This window comes from Dermacentor albipictus, chromosome 2, assembly GCF_038994185.2.
Source record: "Dermacentor albipictus isolate Rhodes 1998 colony chromosome 2, USDA_Dalb.pri_finalv2, whole genome shotgun sequence".
NCBI classification, from domain to species: Eukaryota; Metazoa; Arthropoda; class Arachnida; order Ixodida; family Ixodidae; genus Dermacentor; species Dermacentor albipictus.
The window spans coordinates 133,258,249-133,284,489 of NC_091822.1; the positions used below are offsets into that span (position 1 = coordinate 133,258,249).

The 26,241-nt window shown below is 49.5% G+C and overlaps 1 protein-coding gene across 1 annotated transcript in view; it reads left to right on the forward strand.

Annotated features, from left to right (window-relative positions):
* Nucleotides 1-2,704: 2,704 nt before the first annotated feature.
* Nucleotides 2,705-26,241, forward strand: part of LOC139055548 (uncharacterized) — an 81,542-nt gene continuing 58,005 nt past the window's right edge. The window contains exon 1 of the mRNA XM_070533057.1: nucleotides 2,705-4,112. Within this exon, the coding sequence (XP_070389158.1) occupies nucleotides 3,005-4,112 (1,108 nt within the window). The 5' untranslated portion in view covers nucleotides 2,705-3,004. The remainder of the gene's footprint in view (nucleotides 4,113-26,241) is intronic.

A 26,241-nucleotide genomic window follows, 5' to 3' on the forward strand; every position in this document is an offset into this window, starting at 1 on the left:
TCGTGTTTGGAAGCGCAACGCCATAGCCACTGAGCCACCACGGCGGGTTACAGACAAACTCCACGTCATTGGCGCTATACCGCGCCTCGACGATCTTATCGGGTTGCACAATATCCGGAAGTATAGCTTTCGCACGCGTGCAACAGCGTGCGGGCGTGTTCCTCCTAGAGTACTTCCGCAGCGCATACAAAAACAGCTAAATAAGGTACGTCGCCGGCTCTCATGACTTCTTGCTGCGCCAGCGCGGAAAGGACAAACACTCGTAGACGCAGCGGATTACATCTCGAAGCCTATTACGCAAGCACGTCCCGTGTCCAGGAAAACATTCAGCGTCCCGCCTGCGGCGTTTCTCGTTGGATTGACTCGCTTAAATAGCTTTACAAGGGGAAATGCCTTCGAGAAAATTGTGCAACGCGATCCTTATCGGACGGCACGCGAAAGCGCAATGCACGCGCAGGACAAAGACTAATGCTAAGGGGAGGTAAATAAGGTAAGAAAGGCAAAGCCGATAAGGCGATGTTTATCGGAGCGAGACATGTTTGCCGTAAGCGATTCACCGGCCCCGCGGGAACGGCGCTGAGAGCCTAAATATGGAACGGAGATGTAATCGGCGCCGCGCTGCACTTCTCGGCACTTTGCGTATTGTGGAGTGAGCGGTGCCGTGCAGAGGGACGGATCGTAGTAAACGAGTCCTTACGGACGTGAGGTAAGGCGCTATATCGCGTGGTGGCGATCGTTCTGAGCCTTTAAGTTTTCTCTTTTGGCGCAGATATCGCAGCAAAGGTGCACGCTTGATGAGTGCCGGGTAGGTAACTATTTTTGCACGACCGCCTACTCATACGCTGGCCTTTTACAACGACGTAGAGGAAAGGAGTTGGCGGACTTTCCCAATTGGACCACACGTGTGCGCTTGGTGTACCCGTATGTGGGACTTAAGAGGTGACTGATCTCTTTTATAGCAGCTTTACTGTTTTAGAAAAAATGGCAGGCAAGGACCAAAAAAAAACAAAGAAAACAAAACAATGAATTTTTAAATCTGCGTTTCTTTTCTTTTCTTGACTTTAGAGGCAGGAACTTCCTCACCGTAGTTGGCGAATGAAACAAATTATTACCCGTGTCACACGGGCAAATTTAGGTGTCACTACCGGTGTCACTTCGAGCAAGTGCACTTCAGCGCACTGTGTGTCGATCACTTCGGCGGCGCGCTGCAACACGGGAAAGAAAAGCGTGCCTTGGAATTGATGAGACTAGCAACGGGTGAAACAGTAGGCATAACGTACATTGTTGTATTTGTTACGTTAAGCATGCTTTTCAAAAGAACAGTGTGTTGTAGTTAACAAAGACCATTTAAAATAAAGTTTAGTGCGAATGAAGCTGTTCATTGTAACCGCAATAATATTATCGATCATCAGGATCCAGGACAAGAGAGCGTCGCATCCAATGCGAGCAGAGGAAAAAAGCCAGATTACGTTGCAGATGGCACAAAAACGGATCGCGAGCATTAGGAGCATGTTATTACAATGCTTAGTTGCCGCTTACAGATCACTCCGAAACTCCGATCACTTTTCGCGCGCTCGGACAATGCCGAGACTTGCGTCAATTTTGCTCATTCACCGCGTCTGCTAAAGCCGCAAGTGACGCACAGTCATCTTGGCTGTAAAACGACTAAGAAATTATGTGGACACAATGTCATGCTCCGCTCCATTTATTATTCCGATAGAAATATGGACGCTCCAAGCGAATTGTTGCCGTCGGCGTCACCCTAAGGTTATGTATATAGGTAGGTACATGTAGAACATCTGGGGCGGGACAACGACGACGAAGTGTCTTCTTGGTAGAACGCTTCTATCTGTGTTCTCTGGTTGCTGGTGAAATCTTCGGAATTTCCTGGTGCCTTGGCTCCCGGTCTTGTGGCCATGGACGCGGTGCCCTCCAGAGGCCCTCCTGGCCAGAGCTAATCAAGGCCGTCCTTTACGAGGAAGAGAGGAAGCCTGCTCAGTGACACCGATGACACTGAGCTGTAACCTGTGCCGGGTGAAGACTTATCGGATGATAGCTTCATCTCTGTTAGCAGAAAGAGGGCCAAAAGGAGGACGCGAATACATCAACGCAAGCGAGCACGGCGACGCTGAAGTCAAGGCCTCAACGCTGGCCTCACGCCATCGTGTTCGTACCCGAGGAACACTCAAGCAACCTCCGATTGCTGAACAGGCAATCGTACAAGAGGCCTTTGTACGGCCCTTCGTACGTACAAAAGCATCTTCAATGTCATCAGTGCTTTAGGCTTGGACATGTCAAGGGGGTCTGTCCAAACTCGTTACTGTTTCCCCGGTATGCTGAACCTCACGCGGAGGACACTTGCCGGGCTACTGGCCTCAAGTGTGGCAACTGTAATGGTTGCCATGCTGTCTGGTCTAGGGACTGCCCTCGCATCAAGAAAGAGGTCGCTGTTCTCAATCAAAAGGTTCGGGACAATTCGACACAAAGGGAGGCTGCTGAAACGATCCGGCGTCGGCGTCGGCGTCACCGAACCTCCTCAAAAAAGGCAGATACACTAAATAAGAGGGGCCCTTCCACTGTAGCGCCCACATTCTCCAATCAGGCCAAAAATGGGCTGAACAGCACAAGAAAATTGGCTGAAAGGAATCTTTCTCAGGAAGAATGGCCTGCGCTTCCAAGCTAGCAACTTCCCACATAGGGGGACGCTAGATGGCGGCGTGACGTGCGGACGTGTCTGCATCAGCTCCGCCAACCGAAGTTGTCCTACTTGTTCCAATGTACTTTTTCCTCACGATTTCTGCTGCAACGACTCCGGGAAGTTGCAAGGAGCAATTGGATGGCGCATCTAACACGGTAGGTCCACTGAAACCTTTTTTGTGTGTCCTTTCTCCGACACCAAGGGTTAAGCCTATTTTGGCTTGGCACGACATCGGCTCCGCCGTAGCGCGGGAAGGTGCGGCCGCTCGCTGAGCCGACGCCCAAGAGCGTTCTAAAACATTCCGCCATGCCTTACGAGGCAATGGTACAGGGAGAGCAAATCTCCAAAGAAGACGCCGAGTCCAACGGCTGGATTACCACTCACAGAAAGCGGAACGCGGACAAAACCTGCGTCGAGAACGAGACGCGCAAGGCAACGCAAAAAGGCACCCGCGTTGGCGCCAAACAAGCCAGCCAGCTAAGAAAGGTTGCCGCAGCCTCCAGGCTACCGCGCCTGCCTAAATCCCACTTTCGAGTTGTCGTCCGCCCGGGGGGAGGGCTGGACGTGCGAAAATGCAGTCAGATCAAAGTCACGAACGCCATTTTAATGGCGGCCAAACTGCCCCCGGTGGCAGCCGAGGAGGATATCGTGTGTGCGAATGCAATGCAGAATATCTTTGTTATAAGCACACCCTCCGAACTGAACGCCACTGCATACTCCCAGGTCCGAGAGATTATCTTGGCGGACAAACGGCACCCTATCGCGGCATACATTACGCCTCCGGGTAATACCTGCAGAGGCGTGGTCAGAGGCGTCGATGCCGATCTGCCCGAAGCTGCACTGCAAAGCCTTTTTGTCACACCCAGAAACCCGATGGTGCTCGGAGTCAGGCGCATAAAAGAGTCGACCACCGTGATCATACTGTTCAATGGCATGAAAGTGCCCAACTATGTGCGCTGCGGCCCCAACATGGTGCGCTGCACGCTGTACAAGAGGCAAATAGACACTTGCCGCAACTGCGGACGGGTCGGTCACAGGCACGACGTTTGCCCCAGACCGACCGAAAAAGTGTGTGAAAAGTGCGGAACTTTGCAAACCACAAACGGACATGAATGTGTGCAACCCAAGTGCGCGCTTTGTGGAGACGCTCACCTCACCGGCGACCGAACTTGCAAAAACAGGTATCAAGTTCCTTATGTCGTGAGGAGACGACGCAGAAGAGGAAGGAAACGCGGCAACAAGAACAACGCAACGAGCAACGCTGGGGGTCGAGGAACCCCAGTTCCAGCCACAACGCCAACTACGAACGCTCCCAGGAACGCCACCGCGGAACGTTCTAGATCGAGATCCAGGAGCAGATCCCGGGTCCGGATCAACTCACAACCCACCTGGGCGGAAAAGGCAGCTAAAACAGGTGAGACCCGTGCTCCCGCACAACAAGGGCAACTCCAAGAGCAAACGCTAGGCAAAATTCAATCACTCGAGCGCGAAAACGCGTCTCTTAAAAAGGAACTTTCTGAAATTAAGTCATTATTGCAGGAAATGCAGCAGAGAGAACGCGCGATCGGCGGCCAAGCTGTCGCAGCAGCCGCCTCTCTTAACAGAGGCGCTAAACGCAGGGCGAGCCCCGAGCCCATGGACGACGAGGAGACGCTTAACGTCTCGGGGATTAAGCAACTGCTTGACCAGCTAAGATCGGACATAGTTTCCGAAATTAGCCCCATCAAGCTCCAACTGAACGAGCACACAGCGAGGCTCCAAATTTTAGAATCCGACAGACAGCTTGCGCTGCTCGGTACGCCCCCACTACGTAAGTAAAATGGCTAACTCAAGCAATCTAGTTATCTGGCAATGGAATTGCGCCAGCTTCCGCAAAAGGAAGGCAGTCTTGCAACAACTACTTAGCTCTGCTAACGAAAGGCCGTCAGTAATCCTCCTCCAGGAAACACTCACCGATGTGATCGCTCTTCGCGACTACCATGCAGAAGCGCACTTTTCGGAGGGCAAAAGAGGAATAGCGACACTCGTCTCAAAGAGCCTCGCCTATTTACGTCACGACGTTAGGCCGAACTTAAAAGTCGAACACATCATGATCGAGCTCATCCAAAACGCTAAACTCAACCAATCCGTTTTCATTCTGAACGTGTACAGCTCGTCAGCCGACAGAAGGGAGACGTTTAACGCTCTCTTCCAGAAGGCATGTCAAATTGCAGGCGATCATCCGCTTATCATAGCAGGGGACTTTAACGCACAACACCAAGATTGGGGTTACATCAAAGATACGGCCAAGGGCAAGGCCCTCGCGGCACAGATAGCAGCCTGCGGTCTCACCTTGGTCACCGATCCAAAATACCCCACCAGAATTGGCAACTCAGTCAGCAGGGATACCACGCCAGACCTGACCATGGTTAGGAATGCGGAGGAACCGGTATGGACCAATTTACAAGAGAACCTCAGCAGTGATCACTACATCAGCAGCCTCGCGATAAGAGTGTCATCACCACCTCTCAGAAAATTCAGAGTAACGGATTGGGATCTCTTTAGAGCTATCAGAAAGAAGGACGAGACTAAATACAGCTCGTTAGAGGAATTATTCGGCCGCCTCCGAGAAGACGTTGCTGCTTCCACAAAGGAAATAGAGACGGACAAAGAGGTAGAGTGCATGGACAGTAGATTAGCACACCTGCTAGAAGCCAAAAACGCGCTACAGGCACAATGGAAAACACAAAAGTTAAATAGACGCCTACGCAAAAAGATTGCAGAACCTAATAAGCAAATAGATGAACATAGCCAAACCCTCGCTCGGCAGCAATGGGACGAAGTATGCAACGCCGTCGACGGGCAAATGAGGAGCGGAGCAAAATGGAACATCCTCAAGCATCTGCTTGGGGACAAACAATCCAAAGCCAATCAGAGGCTCACTATTGATAGGCTCATCCACAACTTAAAAAACTCTGGTATGACCGAGAAACAAATTACGGACGACTTGGCCTCGAGGTACCTCTGTATCGAACCCGGCTCAAACAATGACTACCTCTCTGTGACGCACGAGAACGAAACGGACCCTCTGGGCTCCCCCTTCACGTACGCGGAGGTGAGAGAGGTATTATACGAACTCAATTGCAGATCAGCACCGGGTCCCGATGGGATCACAAATAAACTCTTAAAGAATTTGGATGATGGGGCGATCGAGCTCCTCACAAATAAAATCAACGAGGTTTGGGAGACAGGCGAGGTACCACTGGAGTGGCGTAACGCGACCGTAATCCTCATCCCGAAGCCAGGGAAACCCTTAGAGCTTGGCTCGCTACGGCCGATTTCACTCACTTCCTGTGTGGGAAAGGTCGCCGAGCACGTCATTCTCAATAGGGCCGCTAAATTCACAGAGGAAAGAAATCTATTTCCGTTTAACCAAATTGGATTCAGACCATCCATGTCCACACAGGACGTAATGCTGCTTCTAAAACATCAGATTATTGACAAGGCCTCCAGAGACACCAGGGCCGTCCTGGCACTCGACCTAGAAAAGGCCTTCGACAAGGTAACACACTCTCACATCCTCGAATCGATTACAGAAGCAGGTCTAGGAAAAAAATTCTACAAGTACGTCAGCTCCTTCCTAAAGGATAGAAAAGCCACTATTTGCCTAGGAGCTCTGGGCTCGAGAACATTCGATCTCGGACCCAGAGGCACCCCGCAAGGGGCAGTCCTCTCCCCTTTTTTATTCAACTTATCCATGAGAGCTCTTTCCCAAAAGCTGGCCGAGATTGAGGGTATCGGTCACGCCTTCTACGCCGACGACATCACAGTCTGGTGCGAGGGAGGTAGCGACGGGTACATCGAAGAGAAATTACAAACAGCGATCACAGTCGTTCAGGAGTTTCTCGCGAAGGCAGGACCATGCCTGTCGGCTAAGAAATTGGAACTGCTACTATACCGACCCACAATCGGTGCAAAGAAAGGGACACCTCCCGATATCTCTATCACCACCGCGACCGGATCCGTCATTCCGGTAGTACACAGAATCAGAATCCTGGGCATGTTCCTGGATGAGGACGGCAGTAATGACTACACATTAGAGCGCATCGCAACCAAAGCCGATTCCATGACAAAGTTAATCACGAGGGTGGCCAACAAAAAAGGGGGGCTATCGGAGGGTAATCTAAGGCGACTCTTCCACGCCTTCCTAATCAGCCACATTAACTATATAGCCCTGGCCCACAAATGGAGCAGAAGGGACGCAGCTAGAGTAGAAACAATCATTCGCAAGAGCATAAAAAAGGCACTGGGTCTCCCACAGAGCACCAGTACTGAAAGGCTGTTGGAGCTAGGTGTCCACAACACCTTTGAAGAGATAGTCGAGGCGCAGCAGATGTCACAAGTTACAAGACTGGCTTCCACGGAAGCCGGCAGGCAGCTACTAGCGCATATCGGTCAAGGTTCGTGCATCACCAAACAGAGGGAGTGCGCGCTCCCCGTCAAAGTCAGAGAAATGTATTCGGTATCCCAGATACCTAGAAATATGCACCCTCAGCACAATTACGGCAGACGTAAAGCGAGGGCCAGGGCCCTCCTTAGCCTGGCGGCTAAGATTGAGGACACCGTCGCCTTCGTCGACGCTGCGCAATACGCTGCTTCCAATCATTTTGTTTCAGTGGCTACATCGCTGCGGGGGGAGCTGCTGACGTCGCTTACGCATCAAAATGTGAACGCCGACAAAGCCGAACAGGTGGCTGTAGCCATAGCCATGGCCACCACGAACCGTTCCACTATTTTCACAGACTCGCGGGCTGCCGTTAGAGCATTCATGAAAGGCTCGGTATGCAAGGAAGCCGCTCGCGTTCTCTCTGCAGCATCTTGGACAGGCAAAAAACACTTAATCTGGTTCCCCGGTCACATGGGCAGCGATGCTCATGAAGCCGTCCCCAACGCCAACGAACTTGCTCACTCCCAGGCGCGAGATCTCACCCGCCGCGCCGGAAGTGGGCAATCGGAGGCTGGGGGATGGCAATGGCACAGGGACCCTCTCCTTACTTTTAACGAGGTCTGCAGGCACTATCAACTAGGGCGTCGGAAGTTTCCACTTCCACACCCACACCTAAACAGACCACAGGCAATCACCCTGCGGATGCTGCAGACGGAGACGTATCCGTCTCCATTTATTTGCTCAAAGTTCCTAGGTGGCATCAACCCGGGCTGTCCGCGCTGTGGACATCCCAGATGCACTCTTAAGCACATGCTCTGGCAGTGCCCCGACTTGTGCGGGGGCTCAGGGTCTCCCTCTTCGGAGGAAGACTGGCTTCGGCTCGTCACCAGCTCCGCCAAGGAAGAGCAACTCAGGGCTGTCCAGAGAGCCCGCGATATCGCCGAGAGTCTCAACCTCCCGGCTCCGTCGTGGGTGCGGCCCGCAGACGCTGCCCCCTAACGGGGACACTCATCGTCTTCTCAGGACCAAAATAAAAGTTCTTTGTCTGTCTGTCTGTCTGTCTGTCCCACATAACCACAAATTGTCAAGCCTGCTAGGGAGCCTACTCCTGCCGCTGATGACACGCCCGAAGCAGATCGTCAAGTCATTTCAATGCTGCGTCCCCTCATAGATGCCATTCGAGTGATTCCTGTCGAACCTTGGAACCACGTCTGCTCGAAGTGCACTGAAAGTACTGGACGCCTTAGGGCCAGTGCCTGGGTCTATAGAATAAAGACATTGCCAACCATCGTCCATCCTTTCGAGAAGAAGTCAAGGCAACGTCAATCATCCAGTGGAACGCAAGAGGACTAAAGTCAGGCCTTTTAGACATTCGTCAGTATATATATACTAATTTGTTTCCAATCATTCTCATATGTGAGCCTAACGTGTCAAAACCAGCCAGATTATCGGGATTCGAAGCTGTTATATCCGTAACAACTGATGTATGCAGCAAAGTCATCGTTTTTATTCGTCGAGAGCTGACCTATGTTCGCCAGCCGATTCCGTGTCGTGATGGCAACCAATATGTTTGCCTCACAAATAAAAAGGGCAAACTCATGTTTACATTTGTAGGCGTTATTATATCGCCTTCAAGTAATTTTGATCCCAAAATATTAACGAACATCTTGTCGGTCTGCCCTGCTCCATATGTCTCATCGGAGATTTTAATGCGCACCATATGGCATGGGGAAGCACAAGGACAAATGCAAGAGGGCAAAGACTTGCAAACTTCGCCTGCAACCAAGGCCTTTCACTCCTGTATGACGGCAGCCCAACGTTCATACGAGGCGTGAATTATGGCAGCTGTCTTGACCTAGCTTTCGTCTCCAGCTCTTTCACAAGATGTGTTCGATGGCTTTCGGATATCGAGACACACGGGAGTGATCACATTCCCACGAACCGTGTCATGAAGCGGATGTCCAGGTCCTTCCCACCATACCACAATCGATTAATTCACTGAACTAACTTTACTTCCGTCATTGAAGATGCTTGTCGAGAGGGCTTGTTCTCTGGATTAGAGGACACAAGTACGCAATGCGAGACGCCACGCGCAGGGTCATGGTTTCGTCGAAGCACAGGGATTTGGATACAGATTTGGAGCGACTTCCGGCACTCCGTCGTCGTGCGGAGCGGCGTTACCGGCGTACAAAATCCATTGAAGACATTAGGACAGCCAGACGACTACAGCAGAAAATTCAACGTCGCATGGATAGATTGGCATCTCGACGTTGGACAAAGTTTTGCCAGTAACTAGACCCCGAAAACCACTTTCCCACATCTGAAGAACCATACGTGGTCTGCGTTCCCTCCCTGAACAACGCTTGCCATTCAAAGCGCTGGCGCTCTTCCAAAGGCGACTGGATGCTGAAGTTGCAGAAGACTTTTGTGCAAGGGTCACTGGCCTAGCAACCGGTCCAGGTTCTCGATCCCCCTGTGACATCCCTGTTTCAGGTGACTACTGCATGGATCTTCCTTTCACAATGGAGGAACTAGAAGCGGCTCTTGCTCTATGCAGGCGTTCTTCATCCCCGGGACCAGATGGAATATCCTACCACGCCTTGAACAACCTGAGTGAAGGCGCACGGAGAGAACTGTTACGTCTATAGAACGTATCTTGGCAAGATGGCATGGTTCCCGAAGAATGGAAGACAAGCCGCTTGATCCCTCTCCTGAAGCAAGGCAAGTCCCCACTTGAACTCACGTCATATCGCCCAACAGCGTTGGCCAGCTGTGTGGGAAAGATAACGGAAAAGATGATCCTTGCCCGCTTGGAGTGGTACCTGGAACACTACATGTTACCAAATTGCATGGCTGATTTTCGTCGAGATCGCCCATCAGTAGATCGACAGTGTTATTGATCTCGCTACGTATATTCAGCATCAAAAGTTATGCAAAAGATTATCTGCAGCTTTGTTCTTGGATGTCAAGGGAGCATACGATAACGTATCTCACGAGGCTATCCTCGATGCTCTTGAGATGGTTGGCCTAGGTGGTCGAGTTTTCCAATTGATTTCTTATTACATTTTTATGAGATCGTTTTTTGGGTGTACCGGCGATGGTCAAACCACACGACACTACACCTACCGAGGTGTTCCTCAAGGTGGTGTACTAAGCCCTACCCTATACAACCTCGCACTCATTGGTCTCGTTGATCATCTGCCAGCAGCGATCAAGATATCAATGTACGCCGACGACATATGTATAAAGACCTCAGTTGTGACACATCCTCAGATACGTGCAAGACTTCAAAAAGCTGCTACTCTGACAGCTATATACCTCTGGTGCCAAGGTCGTGAAATCTCGTCAGACAAATGTGCACTGATGGCATTCACTCGCCAACCAATGACACCCTACGCCATCTCGATCAATGGCCAGGTAATTGCTAATGAGAGGACTCACAGATTTCTTGGCATAATCATTGATATAGATATCTCATGGAGCCCGCACGTGACCTACTTAAAACAGAGTCTGACAGCAATCTCCCAGCTTTTTGAGTTTCTGGACGGAAAAACTTGGGGAATGTCAGTGCACGCAACATTGGAATTGCACAAGGCTCTTTTTCTGGGCTTCTTGAGATAAAGTTTGCAGTACTGACCAACACTTGCTAGACAAATCTTCGTGCTCTACAGGCTACTCAAGTTCGGGCTCTCAGGGTTTGTCTTGGTTCGACAGAATCCACAACGACAATAGCGACTACTGCGATCGCCCGGGACCAACATTTACAAAAAAAACATTGCGGTGGAAGTGTTGAGAGTGCACATTAGGCACGTTGCCCGTGCCCGTTTCCACCATCTGGCAACACTACCGTCAGCAAGACCTCAGGCATCATTTTGTACTACGATTTCGGATTATTACTCCTGCCTTCCATCAGGCTTCACCCCCGCAACTAAGCCATCGATTCCTCCATGGTGTTTGGCTCGACCTGCAGTGCACTTCACCGTGCCAGGAATTAGGAAAAAATCTAAGCTTCCATCACCTGCTCTTAAACTAACTCTGCTCCTCTTGCGCGAGAGGTACGCCGACCACGTATATATTTATACTGATGGATCGGCAACTCTCCAGTGTTCCTCTGGAGCCATGGTTTTCCCAGCGACAGCCACCATCATCCGTTTCAAGACATCTACCCCAACGAGACCGATGGCTGCGGAACTTGCCGCGCTCGTTTCGTCAGCCAAGAACAACCTCGAAGATGGTCAAAATTCAGTGACTCGAAGGCAGCACTGCAGTCTTTGCTATCAGCCCTGCGGCGTGGACCACACCAACAACTGGCATTCGAGATTAGAGATTAGATAGAGAATCCATACTTTGAGAAAGGACACCATGTGACATTTCAGTGGCTTCCAAGTCACTGCGGCGTCATAGGGAACGAACACACCGATAACGCTGCTCGGTCGGCTCTTCAAGGCGACGATGAGGAGCCGATACCATTATCAAGGACAGATGCCGCTAGAAAACTTCGAAGGCTCAGCCGTGATACCACGTTCTCCTTGTGCAACGCCGGAAGTTTTCAAAACAGCCGGGTGCACAACCTAGCCTGCTCCCTATATATATGCCTTTGCATTACAGCTGGACTCTGCCGTCGCGAAGCTTTGTCGAGCATGTCTGGGGGTGGCCTTCACCAAGTCTTCTGCTTTCCGGATCGGATGGGCCGACGACGCCTCATGTGATGACTGTGGTAACGAGGAGACTCTTCAACACCTTCTCTGTAACTACCCTTGCTACAATTTGCAGAGACGATCGCTCGCAATCGCGATAGCGCGCTTGGACCGAAAACCTCTATCAGAGGAACTTATTTTAACATGACCCCATTACAACCTATCGCAGCGGAGGGCGACGAGGGCACAGTTGCACTTCTTAAAGGCAACAGAACTGAACAAGCGGCTGTAACCTGAACAGATGATTATAGTGCTGCAAGTGCTACTGTGCTGTGCCGTGATAGTATGAGGCGACAGTGACCGACTGTGATTGTATGTCTATGCTCCTTTCTTTCTTTATCTCTACTTTGTTATCACTTTCCCTCACCTTTCCCTCTCTCCTCAGCGCAGGGTAGCAAACCAGATCTTCCCCTCTATTTAACCTCCCTGCTTTTCCCCCTGCCTTTGACTCTCTCTTTAGGTACATGTATACTATATGACATACCATATGCGAGTTACACTGCCACACCGTTCAATCACTAAAGTTGCTCCCAGCAGGTCTTACATTTCTGACCAAATTATTCCGCAGAATTTCGAGAATGGCAGACCACAAGCAAATGTCATGAAACAAAACATCGACAGCGCATGCCTTTTATCGTAAATTTTCTCAGATTTAAGTGTTAAAAGTGCGAAAAAATCACAGAGCTCAAACCTGAAAATGATGCAATTTTATTGGTGCGGCTCTGCACTACCTCCGGGATAGGCCCAGGAAAGAGGTTTAAAACATATCGGATACGGAAAAGTGAGGGTAAAGTCGCTAAGAAAGACGTTGGCTTTCATTAATCGACCGTAACGAAATTGTCCACCGGCAAGATTCAAACACAGGACCCGTAGCACAACAGCCCGTTTTTACTTAGCTTACACTTACATCAGTTCATACTGCCGCAACTGCTACGACTCTTTCACTTGGTGTAATAATCTAACGTGTTGCTATCGCATTCATTGCTTCGCCCTTATGGCGAGATTGTGATATTTTTCGTTAGCTGAGCAAAGGCAGCGTTTCGCCGTTAGCCGCATTCGACGCAAAATTGCGCCGTTTGAGCGTCTATGCGACGTTTGTACAAACGCGACGATCGTGTCGCCATCTTTAACCGTGAGAAGCGGTGCTATCAATGCGTGCCACGTAATAGCGCCTCGGTCTCCGCGTCCGACCCCGTCATCATTGATGCACTACTTGCGGCCGATAAACTCGGAATGAGCAACGGCCCCGCCTGCGCAGTTAGTGTGGCTAGCACAGGCATACACACATGGAGTAACGAAAAATTAAGGAGAGAGCATTACGTCACGCAGCCAGCCTTGGCAAGCGAACGCTCCGTGAAGGTAGCCAGCCCTTTGGACAGTGGTGGCCCAACACGTGACCTTTTGCGTCGAGATCAGGGAGCAAGAATCGAGATTTTCTGGGACGTTTGGTTCCCAGTAGCTACACCAGTAGTTTTTATTCGGTGTTCGCTTGTTCGGCTGCCCCGCCATGGTTGAGCCTGCAGGTGCGGAAACACTAAAACCGACAACGGATTTTGATGTGCGATCACGTGTCAGGCCACCACACTCGGCTTCAATCGCATTTCGCGATGCTCCCTCCTAACTTTTTCCTTCCTCCATGCATACATAGGCATAAACAATTGCACTGCCATTACTAGCACATAAACAGCCTGAGATCGAGAATAGTACAGTAGCTTTCTTTTATGCGTTGCATATTGCAATCACTCAGTTCAGCCCTTGGGCGCGGCCGGGCAGCCACCATTGACCTTGAGTGCAACCACGTGACGTGACGTCACGACAGCCGGAGGAAAAGCTGGGCCCCAACTCGCGCGGTCGCGCGCGGCCGCAGCCACCACCTGACTCCCGCTCCTCCCGCTAGGGCCGCTGCGCCGGCGCGTGATGTCACCGAGGAAAAGCTGGGCCCCAACTGGCGCGGTCGCGCGCGGCCGCATATTGCGCGGCCGCGCAATATGCAACGCATTCTTGGCTTAACCAAGCTAAGCCTGGCCATTTATTTAAGGTATAGCACATCTAATTAGCGTATAACATTAGCAACCACTAAAAATGTGGTTTAAAGTTACTACCGAATCTGGTTTCGATATCACTTTATGTATGTTATAAGCTAGCGTGGCTACGCACTTCGACGCCACGAAGTGAGTTCGCCGAACACACTCGTTGCCGAGTGCGTTCTGCAGCGAGAGTCACTATAAGCTTCCCCACGTGACAGCCTGGGAATAACACCTATAGGGACGAAGTGCACTCGCTCAAAATGACGCAAAATTTGCCCGCGGCACAAGTGTATAAGTGTGGAAAGAGCGGCAGAAATGGTAATTCAATAGTCTTTCCTTTTATTAGGCGTTTTATTAGGCTGGCAGCTTCTGGCAAGCTGATTACGAAAAACATGCTATTCAGCGCGGCGCGGGCACACAGATCTTTTACTGCGGTTTCTAGGCGGAACTGTGGCTCTAAAAACACCTCGCATAGGAGTAATGTATATCGCGTGGGTTTGTCTAGTATTCGTGTTTGTAGCTCCAAGTTTACATACATCGGGCACAATTTTTATTCTTTATCTGCCTTCATTGTGCTAAATTTCCAAGCAATCACATTTTACTAAATGCACGAAGGAAATGAGTCTACAAACATGCATTGTCATCGGGCATTCTTGTACTTCTAAGGAAATATTTGTTGTGGGATGAAATGCAAAGTCGGTGAGGCTGTTTGAAGCCAGGATGACGAAGTTTAAGCAAATCCATGTATATTACGGTTCATCATTGGGCAGCACATAGATTTGAATGATGGGGCCTGAACCACCCTGCTTACGGCTTCCGTAGACGGTGCCAGAGTTCCCTCTAGTCATTTTCGTAGAAAACTCTTAGGCTGTGGGTGCGGCTGGTGACGTCGGAGGTCATGCCTAGGTGCCGCGCTGATTCTCCCCGTTGGGGGTAGGCGTAATTTTCCGCGGACGTCGATGGCGGCGTTTTTTCATTCATTGATTTTCGGCATAAAAAAATAAATTTCTTGTTTTTTTTTTTCGAACTTTTTGCGACGCATCCACTCGTATTGCGAACATAAAATTTTGAAGGGAGACTGTCCTAAATCTGCACTCTTCTGAGGCTATAGTCGTTTTGCGCGGTCCTCGTACGCGTGCTCAGTGCTCACTCTCTTTGCCGCTTTCTGTTCCCCCTTTCCCTTATCTGCAGCGTAGGGAAGCGAAGCGGACGCTCGTCTAGATCACCCACCTGCCTTTCCTATTCTTGCTTTCTCTCTCGCCAGAATTTCGTTACAAATTTCCTTTAAAAGAGTATTACACAGATATTTTGTACTTAAGGTTGGTGTGCTTATGGGAAACCGTGCCGTCAATTATCACGGAATGAAAACGTCGAAACTAAGCTGCGAAGAATGATTGATTGTAGCATCGATAATTGCGACCCGTCCTCGAATCCCTTCAAAACAAGCGCCGTAAGGCTCAGCTATAGCTAAGTGCCGCATAGAGAGCAACATCAGTTGATAATATTCCTTGACTTCATAGATGATCACTGGGTTCCAGAAAAACCAGTGATGTGAAGGAAAACTCCAGTGCCGCTTTCAGCTGCATATTTATTCGTTCGCTGGCTACGTGCATGCTACAGGATGGCATGGTCATCTGAATGGAGGTAAATTTTCATCGCCATCGTCATGTGGATGCCGGTGGTGCAAGCCGGAGTCCATGCTACACTGTCAATACAACAAGTGATGTCTCATTCGATACACCGCAGAGAAGCCAGCCTGATAGTGGCAGCGATAAAGGCAGCCATGACAGCCTTTGCGTAGGCCCCGCTAAATTGTAAGCTATCTATAAGCGTACCCCTGCAGAGCTAAATTCTCCTGGCCGTCATGACGCATTCATACACTATAAATCTTGTTTCACAATAGGTTCCAGATAAAACAGTGTTGCTTATATCATATCTCGAACAAAGAAGATATTTATGTTATCAGGCCACTTTGGCAAATTCTATGCACGCCTGCGAAACAGCAGTTTTCTGACATATCCGTGCGATTGAAACTGCTCAGCATTAGGCGGATCGCGCGCTTTTTCCAACTGCCATATTTCTTCGTCTTGTTTCCTCTCTCAGTTTCCTCTCTCTTCCTGTGTTTCCTCTCTGATCCCTGAGACATTTTACATGTGTAGCATTTACTTTCCTTGGCTTCCGGACGTCTTTCAGACAGGTGTACACTGGATTCCGCTTCTTACAAGCCGCTAGAAAAGGGAGTCAACCCATGCGGTTGCATCTACTCATCGTCCAGTCTTCTTGCGCACCGTTCGAACGAACCTAGGTCCCGTGTTCTTTGTTTCAGGAACATTTCCTGGCGCCCTGCGCTTTCAAGCTTCAGAATTATGCGGTACTTCAAGATCCGCTGCACCAATGGTGCACATGGCACCACGCGAGTCGGTGGTTTCAGGTGAGAATTCACTTGAACAGTGCACATAGGTGCCACTTGAACGAAACGTGGAAATGTATCGTAGACGTAAAAGTATAGGGCTTCATGCTAGAGTAAACGGTTCGCAAAAACGTCACGTCGTGTGATCAGAGCGCGCGCGTCACATGTGGCGCTTGTGCACATAGAATACAGTAGTAATCGGGGAATTAAAAAAAAAGGGGTCAAGAGAGGTGACACATTTTTCTCTCCTTTAATCTGCGAATCAACGATTATCGCCTGGCGATGACCGCTCCATCACTGTGACACCAATTAAGTGCGTACTATCCACCTCCCGACGACCTATGTATTCTATTGCTTGTATTTTGAAATCCATGACAGGCTCATGAACCGCTCATCATTGCTTCTGTGGCTTGCGGTCAGACGCCGTTATCAATTGTATTTGGCCAGTCGCGCGATACAAGGTATAAACGCCCTTTGCCACTGCAATCGGCCTACTTTGCAGGTTGATGGAAAGCCCTTCATAAACTTCAGCAGTTATTTAAACGTGTTATTCCCGCTTCGCGTAGTTAGCACCCAAGAATTAAAACTCGAACCAACTAGCCCCTCATGATCAATTTGTTTGTTTGTTTGTTCGCTTGTTTGCCTAGCGTATACGTGCAGGTTGCAGATGTTCTTTTGCTTTGTTGGTCAGTGAAGAAGGGGAACCGAGGGGATAGATTTTGTTAATCATGACCACATAAACTCAACACACAATGAAGCCAAAGAAAGCGTTGGGGAAATTAGCGGCAGTTGAAATTGAAACGTAGCGAATAATGAAGAAAACGAAAATGAAAGTGGACGAAAAGATAACTTGTCGCCGGTAGGAACCTAACCCACAACCTCCACAACCCACAACATCCGTCGCACAACTAGTAGTGCAGGCACACGTAATGTAGAGTTTGTGTGTTCCGTTCCCACCCGCGACAAGTTACCGTTTTGTCCGCTTTCATTTCCCTTTTCTTCATTATTTCCTACGTTTCAATTTCAACTATACAGCTAATTTCCCCGATGCCTTCCTTGACTACATTGTCTGTCGGCTTTACGTGGTCTTCGCTGGCCAGTGTCCCTCGTTGAAACGTGCATCTTCAAACACCGCACGTGCGGTCGCCTAATTGATCAATCGTTCGCTCAGGCTGGTTGTCGGTTGATCGGAAGTCGAGTCGTGGCTTTCCCCAATGCAGCCAGGCGTGAAAGGCGCGCTGGCTATGCGGTGGAGCGGCGCGCCAGAGCGCACACGCCTCGCCAGCTCCTCTCTCTCTCTCTCTCTCTCGCGAGCCCTGTGTGTACATAACGGACTCCCGCCGTATAGCGTGGGAAAGCAAAAAGCACGAACGGAATCTCGTCCACGTGCGCCGTCTTGCTTGAAGGAGTTCGCTTCCTGCAGCTACAGAGGGCGTTGCTGCAGCCAACGCAGCTTCCGGCAACGAAATAACGGTTTGCATTCCAGGGAAAGTTTCACTTCGCCCATTGCATGAGCGCGCTCGTCTTAGTAGTATTTTGGCTTTGTTCCTTCTTTGGTGTGCTAGCAAAACCGGCGTGCTTGGTTCTATTCCTGTTTGTGACAACTTTTACGGAATCTTGATTCGATTTCTTCTCCGGACTGGCGTCCGTGCGTAGCCGCTGTCGCAGCTTTCACCAGCGGCATGTAACATGGAAGTTCGTACCAAAATTACTTGAAGGCAATCCGGCGCTGAAGTCATTGCAAATTGGAATGATGTGTATATACGTATACAGTACGCTTTCTTTTTCTTGGTTTTCCTCCTTTCTTTATTTTTCTTTTTTTTACTATTTGGAGTGACTTCATTGCCAAGGCGTGCCGTGACTTGTTAAATTGCTTTTGGTGCATCGCTTTTGGGGCGTGCTGGACACCCAACTTTTGTTTATAACTGTTACCTGCTTTAAATTAACAACTTATTGCCCTCATTCACATAATTTCCACCCCCAAACATCTCTCAATTCTTCCAAGTATACACGTCGCCATGTCAAAATGAGGTTTGCTACCCAACATCCACCATTGCAGATAGTTTGCTTATATTTTGTGCAATTGTTTCCTTTGTGAGATTTTGGAAATTATTTTAAAGCAAATTATTTGAGGCAGAATGAGTCTACCCATTGCCACACAAGAAATTTGGCCCGAACAATTATAGAGAGAGGCATACCTTTGTTCTGATGGAAAACCTCAGAACGCGGCCTGAATCAAACAACTCTGCATTGCAGAAAGGTGAACTCGCCGTGGTGGCATATAGTGCACGGCTATGCCCTATGGGGCAGAATCAAATTTCGACAACGGCGTATTCATTTCATGGGGGGAGCAAAATGCACAAGCGCCCGTATACTGAGCATTGGGTAGGCGTCAAAGAACTACAGATGGTCAAAATTATTACCCACTACGGCGTGCCTCATAATCGTATCGTGGTTTCTGGCACGCAAAACACCAGAATTTAGTTTTTTTGGGAGGTAGGGTAGGGGGGGGGGCGAGGGGGCGTAGGGTGTTCGGAGTAAAAAGAGAAAGGGAGATAAGCGTTGATGCTGACGACAAAAGTTGTGGTTTGAATGAACATGAACAGCGCAGTCTATTGAAAGCCTGAAATCAAGACCTCTGTCATGCGTAACTTATTGACAGCCTTTTAGTACACCTCGACGTCGACAAAGGTCGGGCCCTTGCACCTATAGAGAACATTTTTGGACAAAAGCTGATTGTTGAACTTAGGCAAATGCTCCCCCACTTATTGTTTTTCAACGGCATACCGCAGGCAAATCAGAAAACGTGTTCAATAGCCTCCGGCACATTGCACTATTCGCAATGCGGACTGCCTGTGCTAAGAAAAGAAGTAGCTAGCGTCGAGCAATCGCCACTCCTAGTCGTTTAATTTGGGCAGCAAGCTTACGTGACTTCTCTCGACAGTCGTTCGGAGACCGCAGGGCGAAGGTTAGTCAAATACGCGTGTTGCCAACTACTTCCATTCTTGCTTAATCACCACACTTGCCGCTTGTGTACACGATACATCGTCAGATTGCCCTCTGCATGAAACATTGTCTGAGGCAGTGCGTTGCCTGCAAGAACTCCCAAGATTAGGAGGAGTTAGAATATTTACAATGTCTTTGGTTGGAATATTTGCAGGGTTGTCATTATTATGTAGACTTAATTTTTGTTTTGATTATGTCTGTTCATGGTGCGCTGCCATCACTTCTCCGAAGGCAGCATTCCACAGCCCCCCCCCCACACACACACCACACACACACACACACACACACACACCACACACACACACACACAATTTAACTGCGTGCATCACTAAAAAGCTCGCCCCATACTCGAATACCCTGGCAATATGGAGCAGTAATTTTCGATGATCCTTAACGCATAAGCCCCATGCCTGAAATCTGCCATAACGCTGCGGCTTGTTGACGTCTTCGTCATACCAAGTGAAACCTCTAAATAGAATTAAGAGAAGGCAGATTTGTTGATGCTGAAGATACGTGCAGGAAAATAAATAGGAAGATTTACAAGCGAGACGTCGTCGGAGTTGTCGGAGTGAATTGACGTTACTTCAGAGGAAGAAGTGAAAGCAGTGCAAAATTGAAAGAATGTACTCGAGGTACGTGAGACTTAAGTATTGCTGACTGTTGTTTTGACGTGGAATGTATTGTTATAGTTATCCCACTATGAAATAAATAAATGGACAAGAAATTCTTACTTATTTGTGCTTGTTCATGTTTGAATTGTCATTCTGGTGCTTAATTTGTCCGCTACACTCTGAATTGGATGTCAGCAGGTGTAACTAATTAACGTAACGCAATCTAAACCAGATGCACTGTAAAGGTACATGAATTCACATTTTATCTGAAAAAGTGTCCTGCTTTTGGGCCCTCTTCTTCTGTGTTATGGAACAATGGAGGTGCTCCGTTTGCACTTAGCTTCTTCGTTGATATATCCGTCCATCTTATGTAGATTGCGTTGTGAACGTGGCGAAGGTTCGTCGCCAGCCATTTCACGAGAAATGACTGCTTAGACGATGAAATAAAAATGACATACCAGGAAATGAAGTCATCGCAGCGCTTGTAGTTTGAGGACGCATGTACGAAAAAACGATGTTTTATTTCCTACGTTTCGGCCGGGTTCGTAACCGGGGAATCACTTCGTCATTCCCTGGCAAATGAAGAACCCCGGCCGAAACGCAGGAAAAAAGATCGTTTTGTGTACGCTATATCTCAACCCACAAGTGTCCACACACACACACACACACACACACACACACACACACACACACACACACACACACACACACACACACACACACACACACACACACACACACACACACACGCACACACACGCACACGCGCGCGCACGCACAAGCAAACACACACGCACACGCACACACACACACGCACACACACACAGGTGTATATATATATATATATATATATATATATATATATATATATATATATATATATATATATATATACCTGTGTGTGTGTGTGTGTGTGTGTGTGTGTGTGTGTGTGTGTGTGTGTGTGCGTGCATAATGTGACGTTTTCATCCGTTAGTTTTCTCGTCTTACACTCGTGAGGGTAACCAAGCGGTCTCAGCCTGGTTAATTATACCTGACTTTCGCTTATCCCTCATCTCTTTCTATTCAGTATTTTGCTTACTTATATTAGCCTGACGGAAAGCAATTACACGAGGATGAGCATATACCCGCAGCGGTTACTTGGTGGCTATGGTGCTGGGCTGCTAAGCACGACGTAGTGGGATCGAATCCCGGCCACAGTGCCTGCATTTTGATGGAGGAGAAATGTGAAAACCCCCGTGTATGTTTAGATTGAGGTGCACTGCACGTTAAAGTACCCGAAGTGGTCCAAGCTTCCGGAGTCCCCCACTGCGGTTGGCCTCGTAATGAGATCGTGGTTTTGGCACGTAAAAACCCATAATTTAATTTTAATGAGGATGAGCACCTGATATCAACATTTACTGAAACCTAACGGATACCGGTATTATTAAAGGGCTCAGTTTGAATGTACTTATATTAGGGTAATTGCGAAATTCCGCAGATGCGCCTCTACACTCATCTCCTTTGATATCCACAAAATGGCGGACGTGCCCTGGAAGTTGTAATAAAGCATGAAGCGCCCGAACTGGCGGCGCTATCCTTGCGACCATCTCTTCCTTACTACACCATCGCTGTTTCCTAGCCTACCCTCGGCTCAATGGTGCCGTGAGCAGGAGGTCGGCCATCTAGTGTAGAGCAACCAAACAGTGTGGAAAAACAAGCTTCCGGGGATTTGAATATCTGGTAAGACAGAGAGAATTTATTTGAAAGAAGGCAGAGAGGTCGGGATGAGCTAGCGCGCTCTAGCCTGCTGCTCTGCATAGGGGGAGGCGGAACGGGGATATAAAGATGTGATGAGGGATGATGATGGTATAGAAAGAAGGATGAACAACGGTGAAAGCAAGTTCAACGTTCTGATGATAAACATTCAGAAATCTCATCCATGAAGCCGCTATCGGGTTCCGTATCTTGTCTGTAGTCGCTAGTGTAAGTGAACCTAGAGATGAAGGCGCTATGACGAAACTGTTGTGTGGGCCTCCCCTACGTGAGCAGCACAGGCGCCAAGCGAAAGCTTTACAGCATGTGAAGAGCTGCAATAAGCGGGTCCAGTACGGCGAGCACCTGCAGGGCACTTTTAGTGGCCGGATTCTGGAGACCACATAGAATCACGCGCATCGACTGTACCAGGTGCTTCAGCATCTTCTGAACGATTTCCTGCGCATTATGTACACTTCCCTGCTTACCCGTTGTGTGACCCGTTTCGTTGGCCCTATCATTCTTGGCTTCATGGCGCAGAGGACCACTAGGACCCGCTGTCGTGGCTGTGCGTCCAGAGGGCAGCAAAGGCCAATCAGTGTCTGTGTCAGCCGGTGGAGCACGCGGCGAATATACGCCGCATTCTCTCGCCGACCTTGCATTAGCAGTAGGCGCGGTTACCGTCATCGATGCACGTGCAGGCACGTATGTGGTAAGATTGTCCAAATGTCCAGCGCCTTTCTGCGGCTGAACGATCCCATTTCTGACAAGCGTGTCAACATCTATGCTGCCGCGTGCCGCATATACGGTGGAAGGAGGCGAAGAAACGTAAATATGCAGATAAGAGGAGCACCTGCACACAAAAAAACATCGAGCCCTGCGTAAGCAGTGCACGTTCCAATTTCTTACGTCCTTATTGAGAAGGGCAGAAGACGTCGATGGCATTTTGCATGCTGCTAGCTGGCAGTCCCTCGAACTGCCCATCGATAATCTGCATCGGAGGCCACGGCGGTCTCAGTGTTACGAAGATGCTAATAAAGAATATAGAAAACGTGACAATAATATTCCATTGGCACCATAGCGCAGCAGGTCGAGTGGCCACGTGTGTGGAATGAAATATTTGGGGGAACTCACACCTACGGCATGTGCTACAGAGAGACCAGTATAGCACCGAAAGATGAAGCGAAGAAGGAAAAAAGAATTGTTTAACAGGCGCCAAAAGCACAAAAGAGAGGTAAGAAAGCTATACGCATACGCAATAGCGACGTCCGAATACATCCATATTCGAGTGCCAACTGTCTGTCCATCTCGAGACGAATCAGAAAAGTCAACGAAAGAAAGAAAAAATAAGAAGCAAGAACGCCTGCGCGTCGACCACCGCCGCGGCCGTGGGCATTGTTACGCTGGCAAAGAAATAAATACGTAACGGAACTCAAGTAGCGCGTCGTCCACGGCACCGGCGGTGAGTGTGCGGGAGAACACACGTGATGAAGAGCGAGAGTGCGCGGCGCCCCGAGGCTAAGACGGTGGAGGAGAATGGGCGCAAGGCGAGGCCGTTTAGGGAGCCCATTGTGCCTTGCGTCAGGAATCCACGTGCTGACCAGCCGGTGCGCGGTCGCGCTGTCTGGACGACACCTGGACCCTCCTCTCGTCGCGGGGCCGCGGGCGAACCGTGGCCGGCCTTAGCGTTCCCCCGCTATTTCGGTTTTCCCCCAGTTGCCCTTTCTTTTTCGTTCTTTCCCGGGACCTCGTGTAGACGTAAGGGGGGAATCGCGTGCATAAGCGGCCTGGCCCCCACGGGTCGTTTGACCGATAAAGCCTCGATCAAAGTGGCTCCGTCACTGCGGCAGGGTTTTCGTATACGGAGTGGCAGTCGGTACGATGCAGCTGTGGTGTGTACTATAGTGCATGCTACGTATAGCTATAGGGTATGCGACGATCTACACCCGTGAGCATATTTACGTGGACCACAGGATCGCATGAAGAAAAGAAAAAAAAAAGCTGTGTTTATTCGTAATTGAGACGCACGAACAGAAACTGACGAGTGCACTGGAAAGTTCGAAATGCCAAAGTTGGACTGCAGTCTTCAATTTGAAGTTACATTTGTAGGAGAAGAAAACCAGCTACACCGCGGTATACCTGGTACATGTTGTTCTTCCGCAGGGTTGTGCCTCTCTAGCGCACTGGAGGTTTGGTCCAGGTTAAAGTCGATGTGAAATTAAGTTTTAAATCTTTTACGAGGCGTGAGTGAACCGAGCTGAATCAAGGTCAACCTTGCCGAGAAATGATTTTTGGTGGCGTTAGATATGAGTAAATTTTGGCCGTTACTGACTGAAGCGCACTCGAAAACTGCCAGTGTGAGCGACGGGGCTGTGTTATGTGGTCTGTAGTGTGCGCCGACCTTTCACTTACGGTCGACCGCGCCCGTCTGGTGGGTGGCAGGGGACGAAGATTTAGCTTGGGTTCCAGTGACGTACATTTGTAATATGTGATTTGTACAACGTGTGTAGCGCAGGCGCTGCATGGAGAGAGCTGATTTGAACCTATATATTGGCATCACACCGAGTCTTTATTTTGTTGATTTGTATCTGCGGTTGCGTTCTGTAATCACCAGGTAGAAAGAAGAATGGCTGTCATTACTTCTTGAAGAAAGCATCGCTGAAGTTTGGTTACGGGAATTTCTGTGGGTAAAATAATATAAAAAAGAGCGTTATCGTGCGCTCACCTGCTGAGCTAAAAGAAGACATTCGTTAAGTGAACGTCTATTTCATTATGTTTATTATGTTTATAGACATACCTTTTTTCACTCCTTGGCTGCATACGTTTTGCAAACGAGTCTCAGGTACTTCAGCGGAGCTGTTCTAGCAGTAATATTTTGGAGACACTGACCAACTTCATCCATAATTTACTGCAAGACCTTACAGCAGCAGATTCCTAGAAGCAGTTCACGTTTGGGTTTTCACACCAGCGTTTCAGACAGCACTTTACAGAGCACGTCTCATCCAACACAACTGTACCCTCCCAAGCAGCGGATTAACTGGACGTCGCTGGCGGGGACTGCCGGGCTTTTTTTTATGACTATTATTATTCTTACGGGAAGAAATGTCCGCAGACCGCGAGGGAGAAAGGCTTCAAACGGCGTCCCTTTATATCCCCACAGCGCCACCGCTTTGTGCCGGCCTAGACAACGCGAGGTGGCCACAAAGAGAGAGCGGTTAAAGCGGTGGGCCAGAAAATATTCGGAAGGAAGCGCACGCTCGCGCCGGAGCTGTCGGCCCCGCCTCCACTGAGACGGCGCATGTGATGCGAGTGCTTCCTGACGCATGCCACCGCGGGCAAGCTTCGCGCTTTGCGGAGCGTGGAATCGCACTCTTTATTTATCGTTGCCGTCGCGCAGCGTCTGGTCTGTACTCGTGTCCAGTTCTGAATTTCCTTGGTCGCCTGACCGCTGTCAATCGCTCGGGATGTTTGGCATGAATGTCCGTCGCCAGGACGGAATGCCAGCGTGTCCCCGGTGGGACAGTGCCCTGAGGCGGTTGTCTTCTGGGCATAACTGCGCTTTGCGTCGAATAGGAAAGGTCGAAATTCTTTGCTCGGGGGAACACAAAGGGTTTTAAAAGGTCCACGAAATACTTGCGCGAAAGAAAAGAAGAAACGCTTTCCGAACTACAATTCGGACCACCATCGGAGAGTTACCTTATCCTCTTGGGTACATAACAGGCGATTTCATCGCATGGAGGCTTTAGAAAAAAAAAAAAGAAGCAATGCGTCTATGCGCGTGACCTTACATCGGCTCTAGGGTTCAATGTCCTCAGCATTAAGAGATATATGCTTGAGAAAAGAGTTCCCCGCCACGGTGGCTTAGCGGCTGTGGTGTCGCGCTGCTAAGTACGAGGTCGTGGGATCAAAACCCGGCCACGGCGGCCGCTTCTCGATGGGGGCGAAACGCATGCCCGTGTCCGGTGTATTCGAGACACGTTAAAGATTTCATGGTGGTCAAAATTATTCCGGAGCACCCGCTACATCGTGCCACAAAAGGAAGTCGTGGTTTCGGCACGTAAAACCTCAGAAAAGGAAAGTACTTAACCGATTTGACTGAGACGAATTCATCTTAAAGCTAGTAAGTTTCCCGCTTCCCTATTTATTTCCCACGTTGACCAGACGCTGTTTCGTTCCGTACTTTGGTTCCTTTATTGACCAGAAGCTACCACGCTAAATATAAATAAAAAAAAAAACGTGCGCAGCTTGCACTATAGTGTTGCAAGGCTGGAGTCCACAGCGGAGCTTGTGGTCACCTAACTTTTACGTGGCTCCCCTAGGTTGTTTGTAGGTTTTGCTAAGTTGTAGTTAGGCTTGGCTATGTCGTATCTAGGTCTTGCGAGGTTATGGTAGGCTTGGCTAAGTTGTTTCTAGGTGTTGCCAGGTTATGCAAGGTTTTGCTAAGTTGTCTCGACGGGCTTGACACTGGAAGTTTTCGAGCAGTCGCGGGCCAGGATCGTTTTCTCGGCGAGGTCGAGCGTTGAGGCGCCGACTTTCGCGTGCCCTGGACTGAAACGCGGGATCCTCTACTCGGCGTCGGCTCTTCTCAGCCGCAGCTTCGGCGCGGCGTTCCGGATGAGCTCGGCGGTGACG